Below are 24,328 nucleotides of genomic sequence, written 5' to 3'. Positions count from 1 at the left end.
TGTAGGTGTCAGATCCCCACCGCGGGACTCAACTTCGTCCCACGCCGCGTCCTCCTTCCGACGGGTTGGCGGTGCCGCGATCTTCTTCCCGGCACCGTGGTCTTCAGGACGGCCGGAACACAAATGCAGGGCCGTCCCAACAGAGAGGGAGAACAGGTTCCGTCTCTCACACGCCCTCTAGTGGCGCGCGCGCATACAAACACTCTTCTTAAAGGCACAGTCGGCGGCATTCTCAGGTGAATGAAATTAGGTTCATCTTGACATCAGAGGGAGAACCCCTCCCCTCTTCCTATAAATCCGTGTCCTTTGGTTTACTCAGTGCTCAGATATACTGCGCTCTCTGCCTATATACAGGGCAGTGCTTCCTTATCATTGTTTCCTTGGATATTGACCCTTGGCTTGCCTTATCGTGTATGAACCTTTGCTGCCTGAACCGACCTCTGCTTATCCTGACTTCGTCTAAGCCTCATCCCTATCGGTACCTCGCTTTTGATTCACGCACGTCTCCAGTCTTGCATACTGGGCTCCGACTAACTAAACCCGACAGTAGGGTGGTTTTAAAATTAGAGCAAGTTAATGAATATATTTTTGGTGTTTATTCACATTTATACTAGCTGTAGATAATGTATAATACCTGTAAAAAAAGAATAAATTAGTTTTATTTAAAAAAAAAAATGTAAACCTTACCTGTCCTGAAAGAATAAATAATAACTTGTTTAGATTCATTAAATTAGAAGGGGAAATTTAGGGTTAAAGAAAAAACATGAAAAATGCTCTATCCCTTAAAAAATCCCTGGTCCTTAAGGGGTTAATAAAAAAAATAAAAACATGTTTTGTTTCGTGATATGAAGACTCCATCTGCAATAAATCTGATCGAGACTTCCTCACCTGGCAATGTTGCCATTTTTATCCAAGGACAATATGAAATCTTTAGCCGAGCGTGGTACTTTTTTGTTGGATCGACGTAGCAAAAGATGCGGAGTCACATTCTTTTTGAACCTCAGAAGTCTCTTCTTCTAATTGAAGGCTTTTGGAACCTCAGAGGTGTCCCCTTCAATTCTTAAGCCTCCATCTAGATTTCCGTTGTCCAAAATTAAGATATTTTAATGGTATTACCCATAAAATGCATGTTTGACCACTTTTTATCCTCTACAACCTTACTAATAGGCAGGGGCATACCTAGAGTATTTGGCACCCGGGGCGGATCCTGTATGTGGCACCCCCCCCCCATACACTTTAAAACTGCATAGCTTCTACCGTTATATACCGGCGCAGACACTGAAGGTGGTACAGCATTACTGTTATCATTATATACTGAGGCAGACATTGAAGGTGGTACAGCAAACCACCTATTACTATATACTGAGGCAGACATTGACGGTGGTACAGCATAACACCTATCACTATATACTGAGGCACACATTGACGGTGGTACAGCGTAATCCCTATCACTATACATTGAGCCAGACATTGACAATAGTGCAGCATAACTCCTATCACTATATACTAAGCCAAACATTGATGTGGTGTAGGCATACCACTTCATTGTCTGGCTTAGGGATGCCCCGAAACGAATTCTGGACTGAAACCGAAAATGCAGCATTTACCTGGCCGAAACCGAATATGACCCCCCACACCATAAAAAAAATCTAACACTTTTATTTAAAGTAAGTAACACACCAAAATAGGACAAAACAATTAAATTACAATATTATATATATATATATATATACAATTAACAGCAATCGCATTCCTATCATGCCCAGGCATACCCAGATTCCAGGATATACTCGCAGACTTGGCATGATAGGAGTATGATTGCCCTATCTACCCCTTCTCACTCCCTTCTGCCCTATCTACCCCTTCTCACTCCCTTCTCCCTATCTACCCCCTATCCCCCGTCTCACCCCCTTCTCCCTATCTACCCCTCCTAACTATCTACCCTCTCCCTCTTTGAAGTTTACTTACCTTTCAGGAGTCCTGCGTTGGGGGTGCAAGGGCTCTGTCTCCCAGCTCTGCCACTGTATGGAACAGTATAGAGTGATGGGAGTTATGATGTACTTTAGAGCATAATTATATAATGAAAAATACATTGGAAATGGTACAGCATAACACCCATCACTCTCACACATTTACCAATCCACACATATACTAATCCACACATATACCAATCCACACGCATACCAATCCACACATATACACTAATCCACACATATATACCAATCCACACATACACTAATCCACACATACACTAATCCACACATATACCAATCCACACATATACCAATCCACACATGCACTAATCCACATACATATACCAATCCACACATATATTAATCCACACATACACTAATCCACACATATATACCAATCCACACATATACCAATCCACTCTCACTGAATGCTTTCCTACCTTTCCTCTTTTCTCCTTACAGCTCCTTTTCCTCCTCTTCGCTCCTCTTCTTCAGTTCTTCTGTCTTCTTCCGGTTCAGAGGGCACAACAAGCCCCGGCGCACAGCAGCTGTTGCCGCGCGGATCGCAAGGGAGCGGTATCGGACGCCACCGGCTTAAAATCACTCAAGGGAGCCGGAGGTCTGTTAAAGACCTCCGATACCGCTCCCTTGCGAGCCTGCTCCTCCAGCGGCGGACATTACTGTCCTTCTCTGGAGGGGTGCCGGGTGCCGGCAAATTGGCACCCCCCTGATGAGCGGCACACGGTGCGGACCGCCCCCCGCTAGGTAGGCTACTGCTAATAGGTATAGCCTTGGCTCACAGAGACCAACCATTAACGGTCAAAGGAGATAGCTATGAATCTAGGTCATCAAATGAAAAGTTTTATGTCCTTGGGTGGGGGGAAGCTGGCAGAGGACACGGAGACAGTATGGAGATCGAATGCCCAAACCTTCCCCGAAAATAAGTCTGTAGTAATGTAGAATGTTGCCTTATTGATGTATTTGCCGGGAACGCTTATCTGTCATGTGACACAAGCAGACACTAATAGGCGATTGCCATAGAACATAAAAACAATCTTCTTCAAAGTTTCCGTTTTGATTTGATGGAACGTTCCGAAGAAAAGAAGACAGTTAACATATCTGCATAATGTATGATTAATTAGAATGAATTGCTAAGTCGTTAAAGTTCCGGATAAATGTAACATTATTAAATGAGAGTCCGGGCGCAAGTGATTTGAGGTCAGAGGTTTGGAATATTAATGGGGAGAAGCGGCGTAGGAATTCTATAATGTTTGGGATTTGAAGAATGTTTCCCCCGGGGGGAATGGAGGAAAGACATTAGTTAAAGTGGACGGATCAGCCGGGCCAGCGGGTTCTGCTGTGGATTCGCTGGTGACTTTCATTGAGTGGGATCTCAATGAGCTGATTTGTGTTTGCCTCTGCCGGGTAAGGTCAGAATGTATGGCGAACGTGTGAATGAAGTCACAGGACATTCCATGCAGGGCTGCTGGATCGGTGTTATTCGGGATACGGTCGCCAGCATGCGCTCCTTTTAACTTTAAAGGGGCAGCAGCCTTAATTATCCCGTAGGAGATAATTTTTTTTAAAGCGCTGGTGCCAGAGGGTCGAAAAAATGCATTGTTTACCTGCCTGGCTTTCAGAGGGTTAAAACATCCTATGATATAGTTTAAATATCCGATATTTCACCATAGTACAGATTTTAAGGATTTTGCTGTAATTTCTTTGGTTGTTCTCCATTTAGAAGCCCAACCACGTGGAGATATCCCCCCTTAGCGGACACCCCACCCTTCGCTACAAAGCCCCAGTGGATAGAAGCGACATTATTTGACCTGATTGTCTTTAGACTAAAGCACAGGATTAACACAAACACTTCACTGGCAACAGCGCCACCTCAGGCTGCGAAGTGCACTGCATGCAGGTTGTGCCAAGCTATGCTGTGATTGGCTGCTCTTGATTTTAACATTAAAGGGCGGCTGTCAGATCCCAGACCCCTGCGCCCCATCCTTATTTCTTCTTTTTTTCTTCACTAAAACAACTCCCGAGTTATTTGATGTTGTGCATTTTGTGAGAACTCCCACCTAATAGTTTGGGGTGACAGCAGAATTCCCATCATGTTCCCCAGAGGATTGTGGGAAATTTGCATCAAATGCTCTGGCTATGCCTGCGATGTATGTCAAAGCTGGAAAATCTAATTCTGAACAAGGGCGAGTAACGATGATAATAAGGCGAGTGATTGATGGTTTCTAGCACTGGATTCGGTTTCGGTTTCGGTTTCATCTCAGACGTGACAGTTCCACTTTAAGGCGACTGCTCATTTATACGACATATAATGGCACCGTGGTGATCTAGATAAGGTCGCTCTCAGGAGGTATAACAAGGAATAGAGTCTTTCTCTTTAAGCAGCTGATGTCTCTTGCTGTAACTCTCTGACTGCTTTGCTACATTGTGTCTTCTCCTTTAAATTATGAGAACCCCAACCAGGTCCCGTTCCTCTGAGGTCATTGTCCACAACGCGTTGGGTTCCTTCCTTGAGTTTGGTTGAGAATCCTGTGTATCCGTCTTCTTTCATTGGGGATGCCTAAGTAAATCATATTTAGTGTCACATTAACCCTTCATTTTCTTAAACTTGGTTAACGGGGAGATTAGGAGACTCCATAACTCCATTGATGATCTAAAGAATCCATGATTCTTCTCCTGCCTTTAGCCGTCCAATGGATGTCTGAGAATCCTCATTGGTAAATGTTGGTCATTTCAGGCCTGGAGTAGCCATCCGGCACACCAGGCAAATGCCCATCGCTCCCCTGGCCGACATCGCTCCATACACACACACGTGATTGGCCGGTTCCGGCCTTAAAGTGCCACGGCTGCCTCATCGGCCCATGTCCGGCCCTGGTTGACTCATATGGGCCAGGTGTGACTTCCTCCTTGTATTTAGCAATTCAAAAGAAACAGCAATTTCTGTGAAAGCAAAATGGGAAAAACATTCAATTGGTTGCTATGGCGATTGCTCCACTTTTACCACTTTGCGCCAGGATTGCTTTTTATATATAATCCCGATGGTTCTGCGATGGAATAATTATAATTGTATTTAAATTTACATTCTTTTTTACTCGGATATATAAACACACTTCACATGGCTGCTGACGGGGGATCATTTGTGAGATTTATTGTTTTAGATCTCGGCTGACGTACCGGATCATTACATCGCAGGGAGTGTCGGCACAAGAGAAATACACGGGTTTATCCAAGAAATATGATTTTATGAGTCAAACAGGGTTTGGCGTTGGTCCAGCCGTCAGGATTACTAATTTGTTGAATCCTGTTATGGCTGAGTCACGGGTCCTGAAAACTTATCAGCAACTTCATCAGGAGCTGCTTCGGCTGCCTTTACTGGGCGGCATAGGGTTAAAAATTAGAAGAAAACCCAAACCGAATGAAAATTTGTGATTATTGTTTTAATATTTTATATGTTTAACGTCAGATTACCGGTACATTTACTCATTAAAATCAACTCTTGTACTACAACTCACAGTATGCTCGGCTAACAGCCCAAAAGAAATAAGGTTTAGCTCATTAACCCTCGCAGAGTTGAGCAAGGGTATGTTTTAAGCCTTACACAAGGGGGAAAGGCTTTCTGAGCTTAGAGTTGTGGGAGTTGTAGCTTCACAATGGTTCAAATGGCTGCTCTGACAATATTATTAACCTCCCTTATGAAAGCTATGCCTGATTGCGATATAAGTGGTATGAAATGAATCAGGTTTGCTTTACTGAGAGGGTGGTAGATAAGTGGAACAGCCTTCCAGTAGAAGTGGTAGAGGGTAATACAGCGAGGGAATTTAAACATGCACGGGATAGACATACGGCTCCTGAATCTAAGACGAGACCAACGACTGATTAAGGTTTGAGTCTTTACAGCAGGAAACGCTGTAAATGTATTTATTTACACCTTTTTTACCATTTTTTTGGTTTGTCCGTCTCTCTCTTTTTCCACTAAAGCATCATGCAAATTATAACAATGCAGCAGTGGTAATTAAATCAATATAATTTAATATCATATAATATATAATTCAAATATAATTAATTAACATTCTATTAATTAAAATATAATATCATTAATTACAATTCTATATTTGGATTTAAGCGGCAGATGGATGATCGAGCCATAGATTAATAATCAGGGATACATTGTATCTCGGTTAGTAGAGAAAAGCCTCGCAGCGCTGGACGGAGCGGCAGGAGAAAGACAGGCGCAAAATAATGCATGGCCAAGCGGTGCCTTTCATTGGGAGGCTTAGCCTAGGAAGGAGAGGTAGCCTGATGAAGGTGCGGAGAAGCCCACCTACTGCTTCTTGTCACTGCCTCTCTATGCTGATCATTAGTATAGGCACTAGGACCCTGTGACACCCCCCCCCCAAAGCTCCGCATTCATTCCCCACCGGACTGCTGCATCCTGCACGTTTCGCTGGATCGTCTCCTCTTTCGTCCCTCTCTTTCTCGACAGCGACGACGATGTGGATCTTTCGCTCCGCTTGCCCCATCGGTCTTGGGAGCAGGTGTGACAAATGACAAACCCTTTCTGGATCAGCCTTCGGGAGAGCGGGAGAGGGAGAGCGAGAGAGAGAGGGAGGGTAGCGGGGAGGGGCAGTGTTTCAAATAGGACATGCCTTTCTTTTTTTTTCCCCCCCTGTCCCTACCCCTGAAAGTCCTAAGAGGACTACAGATTAATGTGTGTTTATACATGTAGTCAAACCTGAAAGTGCACAGGGTGTGCGTGTGTATGTGTGTGTGCGCATGAAAGCGAGGGTGCGAGGGATAAGTGCGGGAGCATTGCAGAAGGCAGGGAGACAGAGCGGATTCGCAGGGTGGAAGCTACATTGGAAGCATGGTCTTGATTTTCCATCATATACTTATCGCAGTTATCCATTTTTTTAGACGGGGGCAGCAAGTATTTCTGAAGACCGAAGATTCGCCGGCACTATGTCCAGAAGCGCTACAGGTAAGGAGACCTAAAATGTCACTTTCTCCTCGCTTGGTTACGTCGGCGAGCGATCATATTTGGGAGCTCGGGCGCGATGCCGACTGTGGCCATCAGTTTTCCCGAGCTGGGAGAGTTTTACGGGTCCTGCCGGGAGCTGGGAAGAAGTCCAGGTGATCCGGAGCGATGTGGGTTCTGGAGTGACAGGTGTCCTTCAGCTCTGGAGAAGTGGACCTTGGGGTTCCGCACTCGGTTACTCGGCTGAATGTCGGTGCTTATGGCTTCGGCACGACTTGTTGATGGAAGTCCAGGGGTTAAATAGATTGTGGCAATGTCCTACACTTATCCGGGTGGTCCCTGTAATATGTATAGCGGTGATGAGTATTTTAATGCCTTTGCGTCTCAAGAAGTTCCATCTTTTTGGCTGATCGTACTGCTACAAATTACTCTCCGCTTCTGTTGCCCCCGTTTAATGATTAATAGGGGGCTTCTACCAACTGGGGGTCCTTCGATTTATGTTAAAGCCCAACGGGGAAACGGCAGAGTGGTCCTTGAGCCCGACAGAAATGAATATCTACTACTACATGACAGGTGGTCCTGTGACGGCAAACTATCTAGAATAACTTGCATGAATGGGGGTCCTGTAATATAGAAATGACCACGGCGGTGGTCCGAGTGGTAATCCCCCAACACAGGCTACGGGACCCTTGAGAGCAGCAGGAGTTACATGTTATGGTGGGTCCTGCGGTATCGAGACCCAAGCAGCAGGTGCATTGTTGGCCGTCCCGTCGTGTTTACGTTGTTTCCCCAAACATTGCTGTCTGCGGCCCCCCTGCCTTCATCATCAGGCCATAAAGTTCACATTAACCCCCTTTGTGCCAGAGGGTTCTCACGACTTAAGCGGACCTGATATCGTCAAACACTTTTGATCTCAGAAGCGTATTCTTGAGGTTGTTAACCATGATGGTTTAAAGTTAACTCTTTGTGAGCTGGTTTGTAAGATATGTCTGTTTTTGGCAGCGTTATACGTGGGTGAAGTTTGTCGCTGATGGGTGTCTGGAGTTGTACCCGCTCTACAACATTTTATGGGTGTTAACCCCAGCATGACCGAAATCTGGTTTTGCATAACTTGGGTAGCAGCCTTTTTATTTTAGGGCCCCCCTCACCCCCCATTTCTCCGCAGGATGGTCAGTAAGAAGGGGGGGCATGCGTTGCTTCCTGAAATTGCCGTTCCAGTTTTGTCCTCTGGAGAATGTCATTTGGAAATACTGTATGAGCTGTTTATAGCCGGCAGCTGAGTGTGAGTGGCTGCTTTCTGTGACGGGACGCGGGCATTCACTCAGCGTTTTGGGCGTCCGTTGCCCTACGGTCTCTATAATAACCCTCAGCTGCTAATTATAAAACTGGAGCCGCCCGATCAGCTTCGGAACGGCTTAAAGTTTTCTGCAGAGGCAGCTGTCAGCGCCGTGCGTGGACCAGCATTAACCCTTACAGAGCCGAGCAGGGAAATGCATTAACCCTTACAGAGCCGAGCAGGGAAATGCTTCAACTGTTACAGGGCTGACCAGGCAAATGTTTTAACCTTTAAAAGGCTGACCGATGTAATGCCTCAACCCTTAAAGCGCTGAGCAGGGAAATGATTTAACCCTTACAGGGCTGAACAGGGAAATGTTTTAACCTTTAAAAGGTTGACCGATGAAATGCCTTAACCCTTAAACGCCTGAACAGAGGAATGCTTTAACCCTTACAAGAATGAGAAACAAAACACTTTAACCCTTTCAACGATGAGCAGTTACAGTTTAACCCTTACCGGGCTGAGCAGGCACGCAGTTTAACTCTTTCAAGGCTAAGTGGCAACACAGTGGCATGTTTAAGCTGAGCAAGGACATGTATTAAGCTTTATTTGACAGATTCTGCACACGTTTTAACCCTCACAGGGCTAGGCATGGATGCAATTTAACCCTTTCTGATGTGGTTGGCCTGCACTGCTCAGAGAAATTTAAAACACGGTTGCCCTTTCACTGCCCCACAGAGACAGCTCAGTGGGCAGCCTGTGTCACTGCTTAAAGACTAAAGTGCCTGAAATTCGCAGCTCGGCAGATACTGTTAACCCTCTCAGCGCTGATTGAATTCGGGCACACATCTCTAATCCTAAACACACACTCACACTCACTGCAACCAGCTGATACTTAATATTACTGTGTAAGCATTTGTTATAGGAATATCAGTTCAATTGGTTGTCAAGCTGTTGTTGGTATTAATAACAAAGCTCCAACGTTTGCCAAAGCGTTGTACAACATTCAGACACTACATACGATTAATCTGGTGTCATTCAATAGGAAAATGCTGTTTAACGCTATATTGTATTAGAGTCAGGCCATCTTTATTCTCCCATTAAGGCATTAGAAAATGTATTTCTTATTAGTCACAATGAGAACGGCCTTCATTTTCAGACATTGGAGCAGCTGGAGAGGAAGGGGTTAAGGAATGTTGAGACAACATCTTCGTGAAGCCCTGAAAATAATAGTATTTTCAAAAACTATTACAGGTTTGAGTCGCAGAACGCCACTCGTATATCACATGAAGACGGTCCTAGTGCTGACGGTGTTAACCCTTTGAATATTGGGGCAATGTAACACTCTGCACCCCCCACCATTGTGCAAGGAGTTAAACCATTGAGCTTTTGATGCCTGTGCCAGCTGCCACCTTAATATTAACCCTTTCTGCTCAGGCAGCACCTGCAAATGAGGATAGTTTCCATTTAAGTGCCCTTAAAGACTCCCAGCCGGACAGGAAAGTTCTTTCATCGTGCGCGATGTCACCGACACTTAAGGCAAGGACACACTTTTCCGCTACGTTGTTACACGATGTGCGCCTGCATTAAAACTAATCACTAGGCAACATGTTTGTACCTGAGAGATGCACGTAGCGTATTTCTCCCTATTTATACAGGACCGTTCTTGGCCAAAGTGTCACATGCCGCGCAGGAACGTTAAAACGCTTGTTTCCATGGTGAATGCTGCATTTAGCACTTTGACCCAGAATTCCATTTTTTTTTTTACGACTGTGGCCCAAAGTGTCGAAAAGCTTAGTCAGATTTCAGCTTCGGCTTGCCAGGTGACCGCTGGCACGGGAGGGAAGCCGGGTTTTGTTTGTCAGTCTGCCACATGGCTCCGTCGCCCATTGAAAGGCACTAACAGCTGCCAAATGCCGAGCATCCTCTGCATTCCCCGAGAGTCACAAATCCCGCAGGGTCTGGCTACGGAGAACGGGTGCTGTCCACGGGGGACTCCGGCGGGTAGAAGGAGGTCACAGCTTGTTTACTTGAGATACCAGGAGAAACCCCAAGAGGGGTGAAGATCATCTACCCTGCTTTAATCATATATGACTCCCAAATATCCCTCATTGAATGCAGGTGACTCAATTTTGTGTATCTTTAAATGATGACAAGTCGAGGTTTCCATGACGACCAGTATTAAAGAGTAATTTGGGTAGCACATTTGGAGAATCCTCGTGCTGGGCAGTTAAAGGGTTAATATCTCAAAAAATCTCAAGTTCATCTCATTTACAAAGTCCCCAGATATGCAAATAGAACGGATTAGCCAAAAGCACGGGGAAAACAGGGGCTCTGCAGATACACCCCCCCCTCAACCACCGAATAGATTGTAAGCTCACACGATCAGTAATGGGTATTACTCTTATTGTCAATTTAAAATTGTCTTAGTTAAATATTTTCACTGTCCTCTATTGCAACAGCGCTACGGAATCTGCTAGTGCTATATAATTAACTATAATGTAATACATTCAAACTCGCCAAAAAAAGTTTTGGTAAAGCCCCACCCTGTCATGCCCCTAACCACACCCTACTATGCCCCTAACCACACCCCTTATGCAAAACGGTCCCTCTTTCGCCATTTGTATATAGCGCTGTAGCAGATGTACTTTGAATTCTAGAACTTTGTACATCCCTGGAATAAAAATAACTATTTTTTCTGCAATATACAACCCTTCGAGTGCCAGAGGGAGAGGCAAAACTTTCCCCCATGCCTCCCCAGCACCCAATGTGTTAAGATCTAATTGGAAGAAAAGGGTATGTGTATATTCACGACGTTGGCTGAACAAATCCAGGTCCTCAAGAGCCGTGTTTATTATTCTTCCGCTATTCCTCGGACACGGCTGCCAATATTCTGAGCGAAACAATTCCCTTCCATCAGCCAGAACCTGATCTCGAAATATTCGCCGAGCGACAAAAATCATTTAGACCCGTTAAGCGTTAAAAAAAAAATAAAAAAAAAATGGTATCTTGGGGGCCGCAATTTGGCAGCTACCGGGTACACATCAACAATAACAGGGGTCATTTTTATATTATTAAATAATATATAATAATCACCTATATATTGGATACAGCCATTAATAATTGGATGGGTTCCCTGCATACCTGCAAAGTTTTTGTCCCAGTCTTGAGGTGAAGCAGCAGATTCTCGGGGTCTGGAGCCAACCCCTTCCTATCCCCCAGCCTGCTGTTATCATATATAAGACTCCCAATAGGTGCTTCTGCTCCCTGTATGTTATGGCTGATATACCTGCTTGAATGCAGGTGTCTCAATTAAGTGTGTCCTTAAATAATGACAAGTCAAGTTTTTTCCACGAGGGTTAATACTTCAAGAGTTTCAGGGTCAGCTCATTTATACAGTTCCCGGGTATGATGGTATATATCTGCTACACTATATATTTCACATATAAGAGGGGTGAATTATAAAGGTGCCGCAGGAGTTAACTGTTACACGAGCTCATCATTTATAGCCGTCATATACACTGAAGCTGTCAGATACACTCTAATGCGTATCATAGCTGAGATGGGTTCCTCACTGCGAATGCAGAATCCCCCCCCAAATGCTTTTGCCCCTTTTGCCCTCCCCTCCAGCGATCTGCCCTGCAGGGGATATTAAAGGGATTGCATGTTAAATTTAAAGGGACCTCTCAGCGGTCAGATGAGTTGGAGTGATGTCTGGAGTGTCCCTTTAAACCTCATGCCTGCCATGTACTTACAATACGCGTCTGTATATTAAACCGATGCCCCCCCCCCGGCTTTAAATTAAAAATCCCATTTCTGCTGGAGAGCCGAAAGTATCCCTGTCAGATATATACGTCCAAGGCCCATGTTGTGCGTTGATTAAAGACCGCGGGAAGCTGGTCCGGTTATCACTGTATTAGCTCCTGCCACTTCTGCCGGGAGGCTGTTCCGTTTATCTACCAATTTTCTAGAATGGGTCCCGATGCTTTCAGCTCTATGGGATATTCACACGAGAAAAGGCTTTATCGTTATTCTTCCTGCATGGGGTAGACGCGTCGTACAAGTGACAGGCGCGATGACGGGTTTAGGAAATTTAACAGAAATACAGAAGGTCCCATCTGGAAGCAGATGTTTGATGGATTTGGCAGCCAATGGGTTAAAGGGCTGCACGAAATGGAAGGAAGTTTCTTGACCCCTGAAGGATGAGGTCCAGAGCGGGTCGAACTTGTGACTTGTTCTCCAAATGGCATTTTAATGTAACCGTATTGTATTATCAGGAAGACTGCTGTTCCTCTAATAATCAGCTGATCTACAATCCCACAGAGACTGACTCCATATTAGCGAGAGACGTGCCGACAGGCATCATTCTTTTCCGGATGATTAATCACAGAGAATATGGTATCCAGAAAAGAACATCTTTTTTTTTTTTTTGTGTGTGTTTACGAAGTGGTAGAAAAACACACTGCGATACGATCTCCAGATATCCGAAATGCCTGCTGGAGCACAGTGGGTTAATATTGCGGCAATCAACCACATCCCCCGGCCTTACCCAACATCCAAGACAAAACATCAACTGGGTTTGGATTCTTTCCAGAATAATAACCTTAAAAACATTTTTTTTTTTTAAAAAGAACCTTGAAAACATTGGATGCTTTTTCTGCTGCTATGGCAACAGAGCCTCTCAGCCAGTCAATGTTTTTATTGTATAACTACAGTCGATTATCGATCGGCACCCCGGAATAAAAGCAAGCTGTGAACAGGACATTCTTTTAAAAAATAATTAAAGAGGTCATTTGCAGGTTTGAAGAGTGCCATTTACTGATTAAGACATTTAATTCGTTGGCCGTGTTGGTTGCCAGCCGCTTGGTGACTTGGCCGGTTGGTTGCCGGTCTCTCTGATTAATGGCCAGTCCATTTGATAAACGGTGAGCTTCGCTGATCAGTGGTAAATCGAATTGATTATTCTAACCAATTAGCCGTAAGTGCGGGGAATGCTGGTCTGTGTAGCTCAATTGATAAATGCTTCCCACGAGGGATCAGTTTAGCCACATCTGGGACCCTTTTAATAATTAATATTATTGGGCAACTAGATTTTCCACAGTGGTGTCCTCCCTGTAAATAGAAACCGTTTCCTGCCACTGATTGGCTGCTTCAAGCAGCTCACAGAGACGGGAAGCTGCAGCTTCTCTTTAGTTCTTTCCGTTAGTTAATATGCATTGTTGTGTATAGAACACCATTTATTGCTGTTTTGGGACCATGGACGAAACCTTAATGCACATTAAGGATCTAGTGCGTAGTGCACAAAAGGCTGGCAGGCCAGAGTGGTGTCTTACGTGGTCGAAAACAGATCTTGGTACCTATAGCTGCCAATCTTCCTGATCTTTGCCCTCCAAGGACTGATTTGGGGTATCGCACCTGTAATTTGTACATTTTTTGCATATGCCTTAATGTTTAATGGTTTTCCGCTGCAACGGTTCTTGGAACACAATGGGAAGTAAAGGGTAAAGGATTTGGCTTATAGATACGTAGGACCCAAATAATAAATGTTATGTCACCTGATGTGCCGAGTTATTGTGTTTATATCCCTTTAAGATGTATTCGGTTATAAGGAGCAGGAAGTGAAATGGATTCTGCAGACATCAAATCAGAGAAGAATTTTGATCCATACTTTGATCCATATACAGTATAACTCCTAGACTAAGCACGTGGCTCCTGGAGACGAGACCAAGGACCACCTGGGACCAAACGGATCTGATCTGCCAGGAAACAAGAACAAGCAGATCTGTTGACTCGATTTAAAGGGACAGGCAATGCTTTAAAAAAGAAAAGTGGCACATCTGGTGGGAATGCCAAAAAATGAACCTACAGGAAGAGATCTGACCGGTGACGGGATGGGAGCGCTCCTACATCACCCACACGCTCACACACACGCACACACAAACCCACACACACGTGCGCACACACGCTCACACGCTTTCCTTCTCACCTTCCATACTTTCCTCTTCTTTCTCTTCTTCGCCTTATAATGTCCCCAGTCGGACGCACGTTGTCGGATGACACACTGACACAAGAAATCGTGTTGTAACTTTATTGTGAAACCTTGTTGCTTATCTGATTTTGTACAAAGAATCACAACAGGAAATCCTGCAAAATAAAAGAATTAATGATAAAAAAAAAACCTAATGTGGACGTTACCGCCCCTTTAACTCGGGAGAACTTCATTGTTTCTAACCCCACTGATATTCCCGAGATCTATTTCTTTTAATAATGAGATCTCCCAGAAGGCCAGAGGCTTAAAGCTAACGTAAGGAAGATTTAGTTTACTGATAGGATGGTAGATATGTGGAACAGCCTGCTGGCAGAAGTGGTAGAGGGTAACATAGTGAGGGAATAGGCATGGGATAGACATACGGCTCCTGAATCTAAGACGAGACCAACGACTGATTAAGGTTTGAGTCGTTGCGGCAGGAGAAACGCGCCGACACAAACCCCGCATGGCTGATTGTTTAATGGAATTTTGTGTGCCAGATGCATAGATAAAGGTTTTAATTAGTTACCAATTAGAGATGTTTTGATAAGCGGCCGGCTCGGCCCCGCGGGGAGCCCCGCTGACGGGTTTTACAGGCTGAGGTCAGGAAGGATTGGAAGAAAATCAGCGAATTTAACGAGGCTCCAACGCACTCTACGCTAAGGACTTCCACATTCTAGAAGCGGATTGATTTGTGGCTCGTCGTACCTCGGTCGTCGCCATAGTATTAATTGAGCTTACCCTGGGACGCCTTAAATATTAACCCTTTATTAGCCAGTCGCAAAGGTTCAATCACAGGATGGTGGCAGACAGATGGTTCTAATAATAACGATCCTTGACTTATCAGCAGGTAAGGAATGAAGTCACCTGTATTCAAGCAGAGATTCCAGCTGCGATTTAGCAGTCAGAATCAGTCATTAAATATAGGAAGGAGTCGACCCCTTACTGTGTGACCCTGAGAATCTGCCCATTTACCCTGATATTGGGGTAAACACCTTGCTGTTGAGACACTCAGTTGGTGATTTTGCTCCCAGTATGTTAAGGCTCATACCCCTGCTTGAATGCAGGTGACTCAATGAAATGTATCTTTAAATAATGACAGGTCAAGGTTTCCATGAGGACTGGTATTTGGGTAACACGTTTGGTGAGACGCTACATCAAACCTTCACTATTAAAGGGTTAATATTTCTGGAGTCCTGCCCATTTACACAGCTATGCCAGTCCGGAATGGGTTAAACTCTCTTTGTAAAGCGGAGAGTTGGGAAATGCATAGCCTTTGACATTTTCTTCCGTCTCCATAGACGGGGGTCTCACAAAGACCCCTCGGCCCTCTCGCCGGGCTCTGCCTATAGTGCGAGGCTCAGATAAGAGAAAAGCTTCCGCTCCTTATTCCCTCTACGGGAAGATAGCGAGTCGCGGGAGGCTGGATTCACCCACCTTGCGCTTATTTATTAGCATTTGCTGAATCCTCAAAATATTTATATGTGTGTTATCAGCAGAATTACAAATAACGGCTAAAATAACCCGAAAACACAGCGGACGTCCTTCACCTGCCGTCTTTGTTGAGCCGCACCGTAATATGATGTCAGATCCATTACGTGATGAATGACTTCACATTCTGATATAATGATATCCAAGCATCACAACCGGTGCTTTTTCCCCTGGTTGAATACAGGTGACTTCTTATCTTCACCTGCCGGTAAGTCATGGTTGTCATAAGGACGACTAAAAGAACCATTTGGTTGCCACCATAAGTGAATGGCTACCATAGAATGTATGGGTTAATACTAGAATAACCTCGGCGCTCTTATTAGATTCTTGCAGACTAGACTGTTGCTAACAGCTCTGGCACTGACGGGGTTAAAAGTGCGTGAATGAGCTTTTTCCATCGAGGTCATTAGGATTCTATGTCGGAATGCTGGCAACTGGGGACAATTTGCTTTTGCTCAGCCTCTCCAGCAGTCAGAGGGTTAACCCTAGGTCCCTGCACTGTGGCATTAAGGAGTTAACGCTGCAAGAGTTAAAAATGAGACGTCTTCCGATCCAGTTCTGATTCATGGTTCCTGCGACACGTAGGAGGCAGGTGTGACTTTCCGTGGATCTCCAGGCACATGATGCAAATATATATATATTTTAAACGTGTTTCATTCTTTTTCTGCGTGTTTTTTAAAGGCGGTGGAAGATTTAACCATTTCCTAGCCGAGTCCCAAAGCTTCGGACTCATCAGCCGAACCCAAAAGTGTTGCAGCTGTTTTTTTTCTGCAGTCTTTGGAATCAAAACTAAAAACATAGACTCAGTCCGGCAGATTGGCCCCATTCGGCCCCCGTCTAGTCGCTGTAAAGACTCAAACCTTAATCAGTCGTCGGTCTCGTCTTAGATTCAGGAGCCGTATGTCTATCCCGTGCCTATTCCCTCACTGTATTACTCTCTACCACTCCTGCTGGGAAGCTGTTGCACGTATCTACTACCCTCTCAGAAATGAGACAGACGTATCACAGAGCCTGGTGAAAGATATTGAAAGCGTCGCTTGCTTGGTTCTTTGGGGTTTTTTTGGTATTCTCGGCACACAGAGTTTGTTTTATTAATGATTATATGATGATTATATGATGATGTATATTAATATGGCTGCTTGAATATATATAATATTTATATTGAATATAAATGAATTTATCATTAACAATAACTGGATGTACTACATATGTTTGATTATAAATTGTGATTATTATATATAAAAATGTAGTAATTTTTATTATTATTATTTAGATTTATTCTCTTTTTATTTGTATTTTCCTTTTTGTATGTTTTGAATGTAATGATGTTGAACAAATGTATTACACTCCTCTAGGGGGAAAAAATGTCACCCGACAGCTTCTTTAAATGTATCCGAAACACAGACATACCCCGCGGCCTAATCTCCCTGTCCGGGATCGGCCCCCGTTGTGTACAGAAACAGGTTTAACCAGGTGCTCCTTCCGAAACGTGATCCCCCCCCCCAACAACAGCGGGAGAACTTCCGCTCCTTCTGAGATCCCCCCCCATATAACCCTTTAAACATTAACCCTTTAATAGCCCGGCATAATGATTCTAGTGACTTCCTAGTGGTGGCAAATGGGGCAAAAATTCTCGAGGTGACAGAATTCCCCGATAGAATCCTGAAGGTCTCAACGCAAAAGGAACTTGCTCGTCATTCATGTGCCTTTTAACTCCATCATTCTCCAAATATTAACCCTTTAATTGTCCACCATGATGATTCTATCACAGTGACTTGCCAATGGTAGCAACCGCATAGCCACTAAAAAATGGCAGTAGAGATATTCTGAGCAGCCACCTCTATTCAAGCAGCTGTGATATAGCAGTGAGAAAAACACCGATTGGTATTCTCAGATATGATGAAGTCAGACTGCACGACGCGAGCCAAATATTTGCCCGTTCACCCGGATTGGGGTAAAAATCCCGTGCCTTGGGGCAAACCCTAACAGTTCCCTTCTATAGTTTCATTGGTCGTCCTCTTTGCAGGTATAGGGGGGATATAACGCCTCTGCAGACATATCGCCTTTCAGAAGCCCACGCTTTGCTTACGGGGTCGGAGCAAGGGTTAAACGGGCATCAATGGAACCCATTTAGTCGAAGTGGAATTGATTAACTATAATCCCCTCCCTAGTGTTAAATCATTCATATGCTAAAGTGCTCTTAATATCTGGGGTCAAAGGTCAGTGGTCCACGCAACGATGATGATGACGATGAGGACTCTTCTTTAAAAACCTCCATTATGTCCACAGATGTGAAAGTCGATATCCCGCAGAGTCCATGCTTCATATTTTTTATATAATAAATATACTTATCCTGCGCAAACCTGCACTTCCTCCAGTCACTTATCTCTTCCTAAAATACTACTTTTTACAGAATACAGCCTCCCAGCAGAAGTGGTAGAGGGTAATACAGTGAGGGTATTAAACATGCATGGGATAGACATACGGCTCCTGAATCTAAGACGAGACCAACGACTGATTAAAGTCTGAGTCCTTACAGCAGGAGAAACGGGCGACTATACGGGGGGCCGAACGGGTCTCACCCCAGAAACGTTGCCGGCTGTTCTCGGGAGAAACGCTCGTATGAACAGCTGAACCCTGGCTTGTGATTTCCCAGCCGCCGCCGCCGGAGCAGCTTAGAGCCAGAAATTGTAATTTCCATGGTGTTTGCCGAGCGCAGAGTAAAATGGAAACGTTGGATTTCAGCTCACCGTATATTTAAGTGAAATAACAGCGATTGTTCTGCCGGCTCGGCGGGTGGAATCCAGATGCCGGCACAGAATATATTATGCGTTTTGACTTCGCCTCTTAGCAGAGTAATAGAGGGAAAGTATGGCAGCTCAACGTTTTTTTATCGTTGTTTTTATTCATTGAAAACGTTGGAGGTTCAGAACTAGTAGCTGAATTCTATAGCAGGGGCGGCAAGCAGCTAGCTATCTAGAACAATAACAACTCTCATGATGCTCAGCAAGCATCCTAAAAGAAATGGAGTGGGTCTGAGGCTAGAGAGAACCCTTTTTTACTTTTTGTAATAAGAGTCCTCGATTTGGAAACTGGAAATAATACAGATATACTTATAGATCGTCAACATCCCTCACTGGGTGAGCCTCTACCACTTCTGCTGGGAGGCAGTTCCACTTACCTAAAGTAAACATGGGTGAGACAATTATGTAAATTCTCAGTAACGTGTATAATCTGTGTGTTATATAAATAATAATTAATCATTATATATAATATATATTATAATATATATATAATATTATTATGTATTCTATCTATAGAGTGGGTCCGGCAGTTCTCAGTGTCTGCCAGTAGGGTGCGCTGCTGAGTCTATGTGCCTAGAGCCTTATCGAGCGCATGGTTCCATTTTTAAATGTCTTTAGAACTTAAGGATTTCAATTACTGAAATATTGAACTTTTATTACAGAGGGGATTACAGAATTTTCAGTGGCTGTAAATCTGTTTATTATTGCACATGATGTTGGGGGAAAAAACCCTGCAAATGAATCAGTAAATAAATTTATATATATTTGTTATTTACCAGAAAATAAAGTATGGTCTCCAGAGCACAGTTAGAGAAATAATGCCATTTTTGTTGTTTTTTTTGTTAGTTTACTGGGAGGGTGGTAGGTAAGTGGAACAGCTTCACAGCTGAAGTGGTAGAGTTTAATACAATAAGAAAATTTGTGAGTTCCAGGTTACTTCCCTCGGGTTACAGTGAGTATGGGCTGCGTCACCTTTTGTTCTCCATGGAAAGGTCCAGGTAAGTGTGGTAGGGACAGCTATCGTTGGCTTAATGCTCCTAAGGTGAGGCACGGAGTCCTTCACCCCATGCCACGCTTCATGTTTGCTGGTGGTTAGAGCGGAGATCTTCGTCTTGATGTTTCTCCTGTGCTGTTGGGAGTCACGCTGGCATTGAGTCATCCGTTTATCGATTCCGGTGGTGGAGCGCGGAGAGAGGTTTGTCCAATGCATTTGAACCAAATTCTCTCCCGGTATTAAAGCAGATTTGCGCAGATGGAGAATATCGTCGGCAGACACGAGCTCTCCAGACCACGATGAGCTTTAGCTGGAATGCTATCTGAGTTGGCAGAATCTAAGGAACGTGATAGATGGACACTCTCCACCGGGGCGGATCGGTTGAGCTACCTACACTCCTAGCTGTGATGGGGATCTATCTGTTCTCCGACGGTGAGATACCGACTCACCTGGATTCACGGAGAAGCTGTCGGTGCACCTGGGTTCCAAGGAGAGCCTTCCGGGGGACGTATGACGAGCGACCACCCTGGGAGACGGTCTGAGCCATTTTTGGGGCACGTTGTCTGTGCGCCAGGCTAAATAATGAAAAGACCGAGCTGGCGGCACTACGGCAAGCTGTCAGCCGCCAGGAGGATGATATCTGCCCGTCCAAGCAGAGGTGACAGCAGTCTAGTAGCCGAAGCCACAGGTTGGCTATTTGCCCAAACTAAGGCGACACGTGACCTTTCCACCTGAGCAGAGGTAACATGGGGTCTGTACTACCGGGCTGCATTCCTGGTACCGGTGTCATACAATCATAGACATTTGATGGCAGTTAAGGACCCTTTGACCCGTCTAGTCGGCCCGTTATTTCTGGTACAAAGACTCAAACCTTAATCATTCCTCAATAAGCCCTTGGTGGCCTCTCTCTTCACCCCCTCCCCAAAGCCGTACGTATTGAGCTCTAATAGTTTTGTCCTGCAAACCATTCACCATTTAGTGAATTCACCTCCTCTGAACTCTCTCCAGAATGTCAATACCCGGCCTGGAGATGGGGCTCTCCAGAACTGCCCCCACTACTCTACAAATGGCTGTGTATCTTTCCCTTCATTCCGTCGCTTTCCCGGTAAAGTAATATTTCTGTCCCCTGCCCCGGAGCTCATCATTGCCATCAGCCGACTGGCACACCGAGCCGTAGAGAACAACAAATACCAACACCTTGTAGAAAGGGTTAATATGCCTCCCGGCAGAAGTGGTAGAGGGTAACACAGTGAGGGGATTTAAACATGCATGGGAAAGGTAAATAAGACGAGACCAACGACTGATTAAGGTTTGAGTCTTTACAGAAACGGGGGCCGGATGGGGCCGATCTGCCCCTGGTTCTGTGCTTCTATTGGTCATCTTGCCTCTTGTTTGGTATCACGGATCTTCCTGCGAAGGAAGAGGGGAATGCCAGGGATCTTCCCTTTGTTTACGCTGCGGACGCTTTGAGCCGCGTTCCTAAACCTCGCATTGTCCTCCGGCCGTCTTTTTTTCCTCTTTTCCTTCCATTCTGCTCCGGGCTCTGCTGACAATGTCAGGTCACGAGTGTCACGTCCGCTGCGGAAAGAGAACGAAGGGGAAAACTTCTGTGCGGAGACAATAAAAGAGCCACTTCAAAAAGAGCACGGCTTCCACCCAAACGCAGGAGCCGAGCTGTAATAACGTGGCGGGGCTACGTCTACTAAACGCTGCGTCTGACGCATTGTGTCAGGGCTCGCTTTCAAATAATCGCCGCCGTTTCTAGTCTTTTAGGTAGCATTCGGCCCCCATCTGGTCGCTCAGACCTTAATCAGTCGTTGGTCTCGTCTTAGATTCAGGAGCCGTACGCCTATCCCATTTCTGCTGGGAGGCTGTTCCACTCATCTACCACCCTCTCAGTAAGCTGTAAACTCTTTCTTGCCGACACACTGTATATAACGTTTCTTGCACGTGCGTAGCTTTGTCCGCATCCAGCGTCCCCTGGCCTGACTCCTCGGCGTTGCTCGCTGCATACAGAACAGCGGATTTTTACAAATGGACTTAATAAGACGTCTTCTAGCTTCAAGTGCCAATAAAGAACCGAAAATGAGTCCCGCGCCACGCGGCGAAAACGTCTTCAGAAACTCGTAAAAGAGAAAAAAAGCATTACTCAAAACCTTTTGCATATTAAATCTGACACTGACTTTCTGAAATAGCCTCTGTTTAACCCCAAAATGAATAAAGTGAATTCAGACAGTCCTGATCGGGGAATATCCCCCCCCCTGAAAAATGTGTAAAGGATACGGCTAGCAACCTGCAGACTAAATATTCTTCTTTTACTATTATCATTTTTGTAGTATTATTATTATTTTGAGACTATATATATATTTATATATTTAGATTAATATTATATTATTATTGTTATTTTTATTATTATTATATTTAGATTATTTTATAATACATTTGAATTATTATTATTTGATATTTAGATTATATTATAATATTGTTATTTTTATTATTAGAAATAATAATTATTATTATTACATTTGGATTATTATTATTATTATATATTTATTATATTTTATTTATATAGCGCCAACAATGTCCGCAGCGCTTCTTACAGTCCATACATTTAAAGGGTCTGACAGAACTAGAACGGACCGACTAAGACGAACCGATACATTAGGGAGAGGGGGCTTGGCTCACAGGCTTACACTCTAAAGCCTTGCGATCTTCCCGGCAGCTGGATTAGTATCAGTTTTGTTGTCACTTTGCCTTCCATATCCAGCTGTGTAAGTCTGGATACAGCTGGGAAGACGTCTACGGAAAACAAAGTATTATTACCCCGGGCATACAGAAACATAGAATTCGACAGTCTTAGATTCATGAGCCGTATGTCTATCCCACCGTATTAGCCTCTACCACTTCTGCTGGGAGGCTGCTCCATTTACCTACCACCCTTTCAGAAGATAGTTCCTATCTGCCGTCAAATTCCATGTTTCTATATGGCGATGGGCGGTTGCGTGTGCGGGGCAGATGTCGCCGGAAAGGTTTTTATGCTCATAATAGCGCGTTCTGAGCTCATCAATCCCATTAAAGTGATAAAAATGTAACTCAGAGGCAGTAAAAACCCTGAGGAGGTGGTAAAGTGACTCCCGAGCCCCGCCGTTTACCCGGCTGCCTCCGCACGCGCTGCAGATTTACGAGGGTTAACCTCAAACACCCAGGTGGGCAGAACGAGGCAGCCTCAGAAAAACGCGAAGATAAACGCGTGAAACGGTAAAAGCGGAATCGAGAATTCTAAACACGCGAGTAAATGTTCCGTGACATCGGCCGCGAGAAATCATCAAATTCAGGGATTTCAAGAAAAAAAAAAGGACATTTCCAGCGGGGTTCAGTGGAGTTGGTGACACTTAACCCCTTAACTCCCAGAGAGGGTGTAAAAACATACATTTTGATGGCAGACAATTGCTAATCCGTATGATACCTCAAAGCTGTCCTCAATTTGCCAGGGCAGTCCTGGCATCAGCTTCTCTTATGTCCCCGCTGTAATTGGGTAATCAATGTGTCGGTAGAACCGTGCCTGCCGTAGCGTTCGGCTGGTATCCTAAAAGAGAAACATCTTTTAGCGCGTGAGCATCATGGGAGTTGTAGTTTCACAGCGGGGGATACCAGCTGGCTGTTTGTAAATTTAGTGAATTAGCCAGATTAACGTCAGGCTGTGTTTTAAAGCTAAAACCTGGGGTTTAGTGAATATACCCCCTTACAGACAGCGAGCAGTAGAATTTGAAGGACGTGACTATGAATCACACATCGTACTTAAACTTGGCAGACCATTTACAGAGAGGGTGGTAGATTAGTGGAACAGCTTCCCAGCAGAAGAGGGTAATACAGCGAGGGAATTTAAAGATGCATGGGCTCCTGAATCTAAGACGAGTCCAACGACTGATTAAGGTTTGAGTCTTTACAGCAGGAGGAACGGGCGACTAGACGGGGGCCGAATGGGGCCGATCTGCCCCCGGTTCTGTGTTTGATTAGGGATCGGATGGGATCTCTTTATTTTTTCCGTATAGGAAGTGCTTAGGTGGCGTAAATAGAGAGTAAGCTGATAATCTGTGACAGGGACAGGAGTATACCTGCGGCTCAGCGGCCTCATCCTCGGTTATCCTGCGCTTTGTGCATCAGAAGCCCCCTCGGGGGGGGGATCTGGCAGATCACAGATTGCCGGCTCACATCTGGACGCTCGATGCCTTCAGCTTTAGGGACGGCGTCTCTACAATCCGTGTCCCGGAATCAGAGAAGACTCATTTATTCACAAAGCCCAGATTCTGCAGTCTGCGGGGAGAGCCTGGCCCCCAGAGCTTACAATCTAAAGAATTTAACGGGGGGCAGGCTCACTGCTGCTTTGCCTCTTCTATTAGCCCTTCCAAAGAGGGCGTCTGTAACGCTAAAAGCCCTGTGCAGCTACACAGTCCAAAACCAGGGGGTCCCTTCCCCATCTCTACGCCTTGATGATGGTGAGGACATGAAATGGTTAACATGTATGTTGAAGCTAGCGTGTGCATAACATATAGACACGTGTTGTCAATTTTGCCCCATTGACTCTTTTACAGCCCTGTTAATAATAATTACAGAATTCATTGACAGGGTCCTTATCAGTGAGTCATGGGACCCCTATTCTCTCCAGGGGCCGCACCGGCCCCCTCCGCTTCCCCTACACAGAGACAATATGGAATATGCTAAAATACGATAAAACCTTTATTTCCCTCTCATCCGCGGCGCGAGTCACT

The 24,328-nt window shown here is 44.8% G+C and overlaps 1 protein-coding gene across 1 annotated transcript in view; it reads left to right on the top strand.

Annotated features, from left to right (window-relative positions):
- Positions 1–24,328, top strand: part of LOC149281239 (cGMP-dependent 3',5'-cyclic phosphodiesterase-like) — a 252,062-nt gene that overhangs the window by 78,331 nt on the left and 149,403 nt on the right. The window contains exon 2 of the mRNA XM_089499528.1: positions 6,906–6,969. Within this exon, the coding sequence (XP_089355654.1) occupies positions 6,906–6,969 (64 nt within the window). The remainder of the gene's footprint in view (positions 1–6,905; positions 6,970–24,328) is intronic.

The sequence above is a fragment of the Sceloporus occidentalis genome, unplaced genomic scaffold (assembly GCF_023333645.1).
Source record: "Sceloporus occidentalis isolate IW3139 unplaced genomic scaffold, rSceOcc1.0.p SCAF_137, whole genome shotgun sequence".
Taxonomy (NCBI): Eukaryota; Metazoa; Chordata; class Lepidosauria; order Squamata; family Phrynosomatidae; genus Sceloporus; species Sceloporus occidentalis.
Note: the sequence above shows the minus strand (reverse complement) of the source record. Positions and strands in the feature narration are given on the sequence as shown.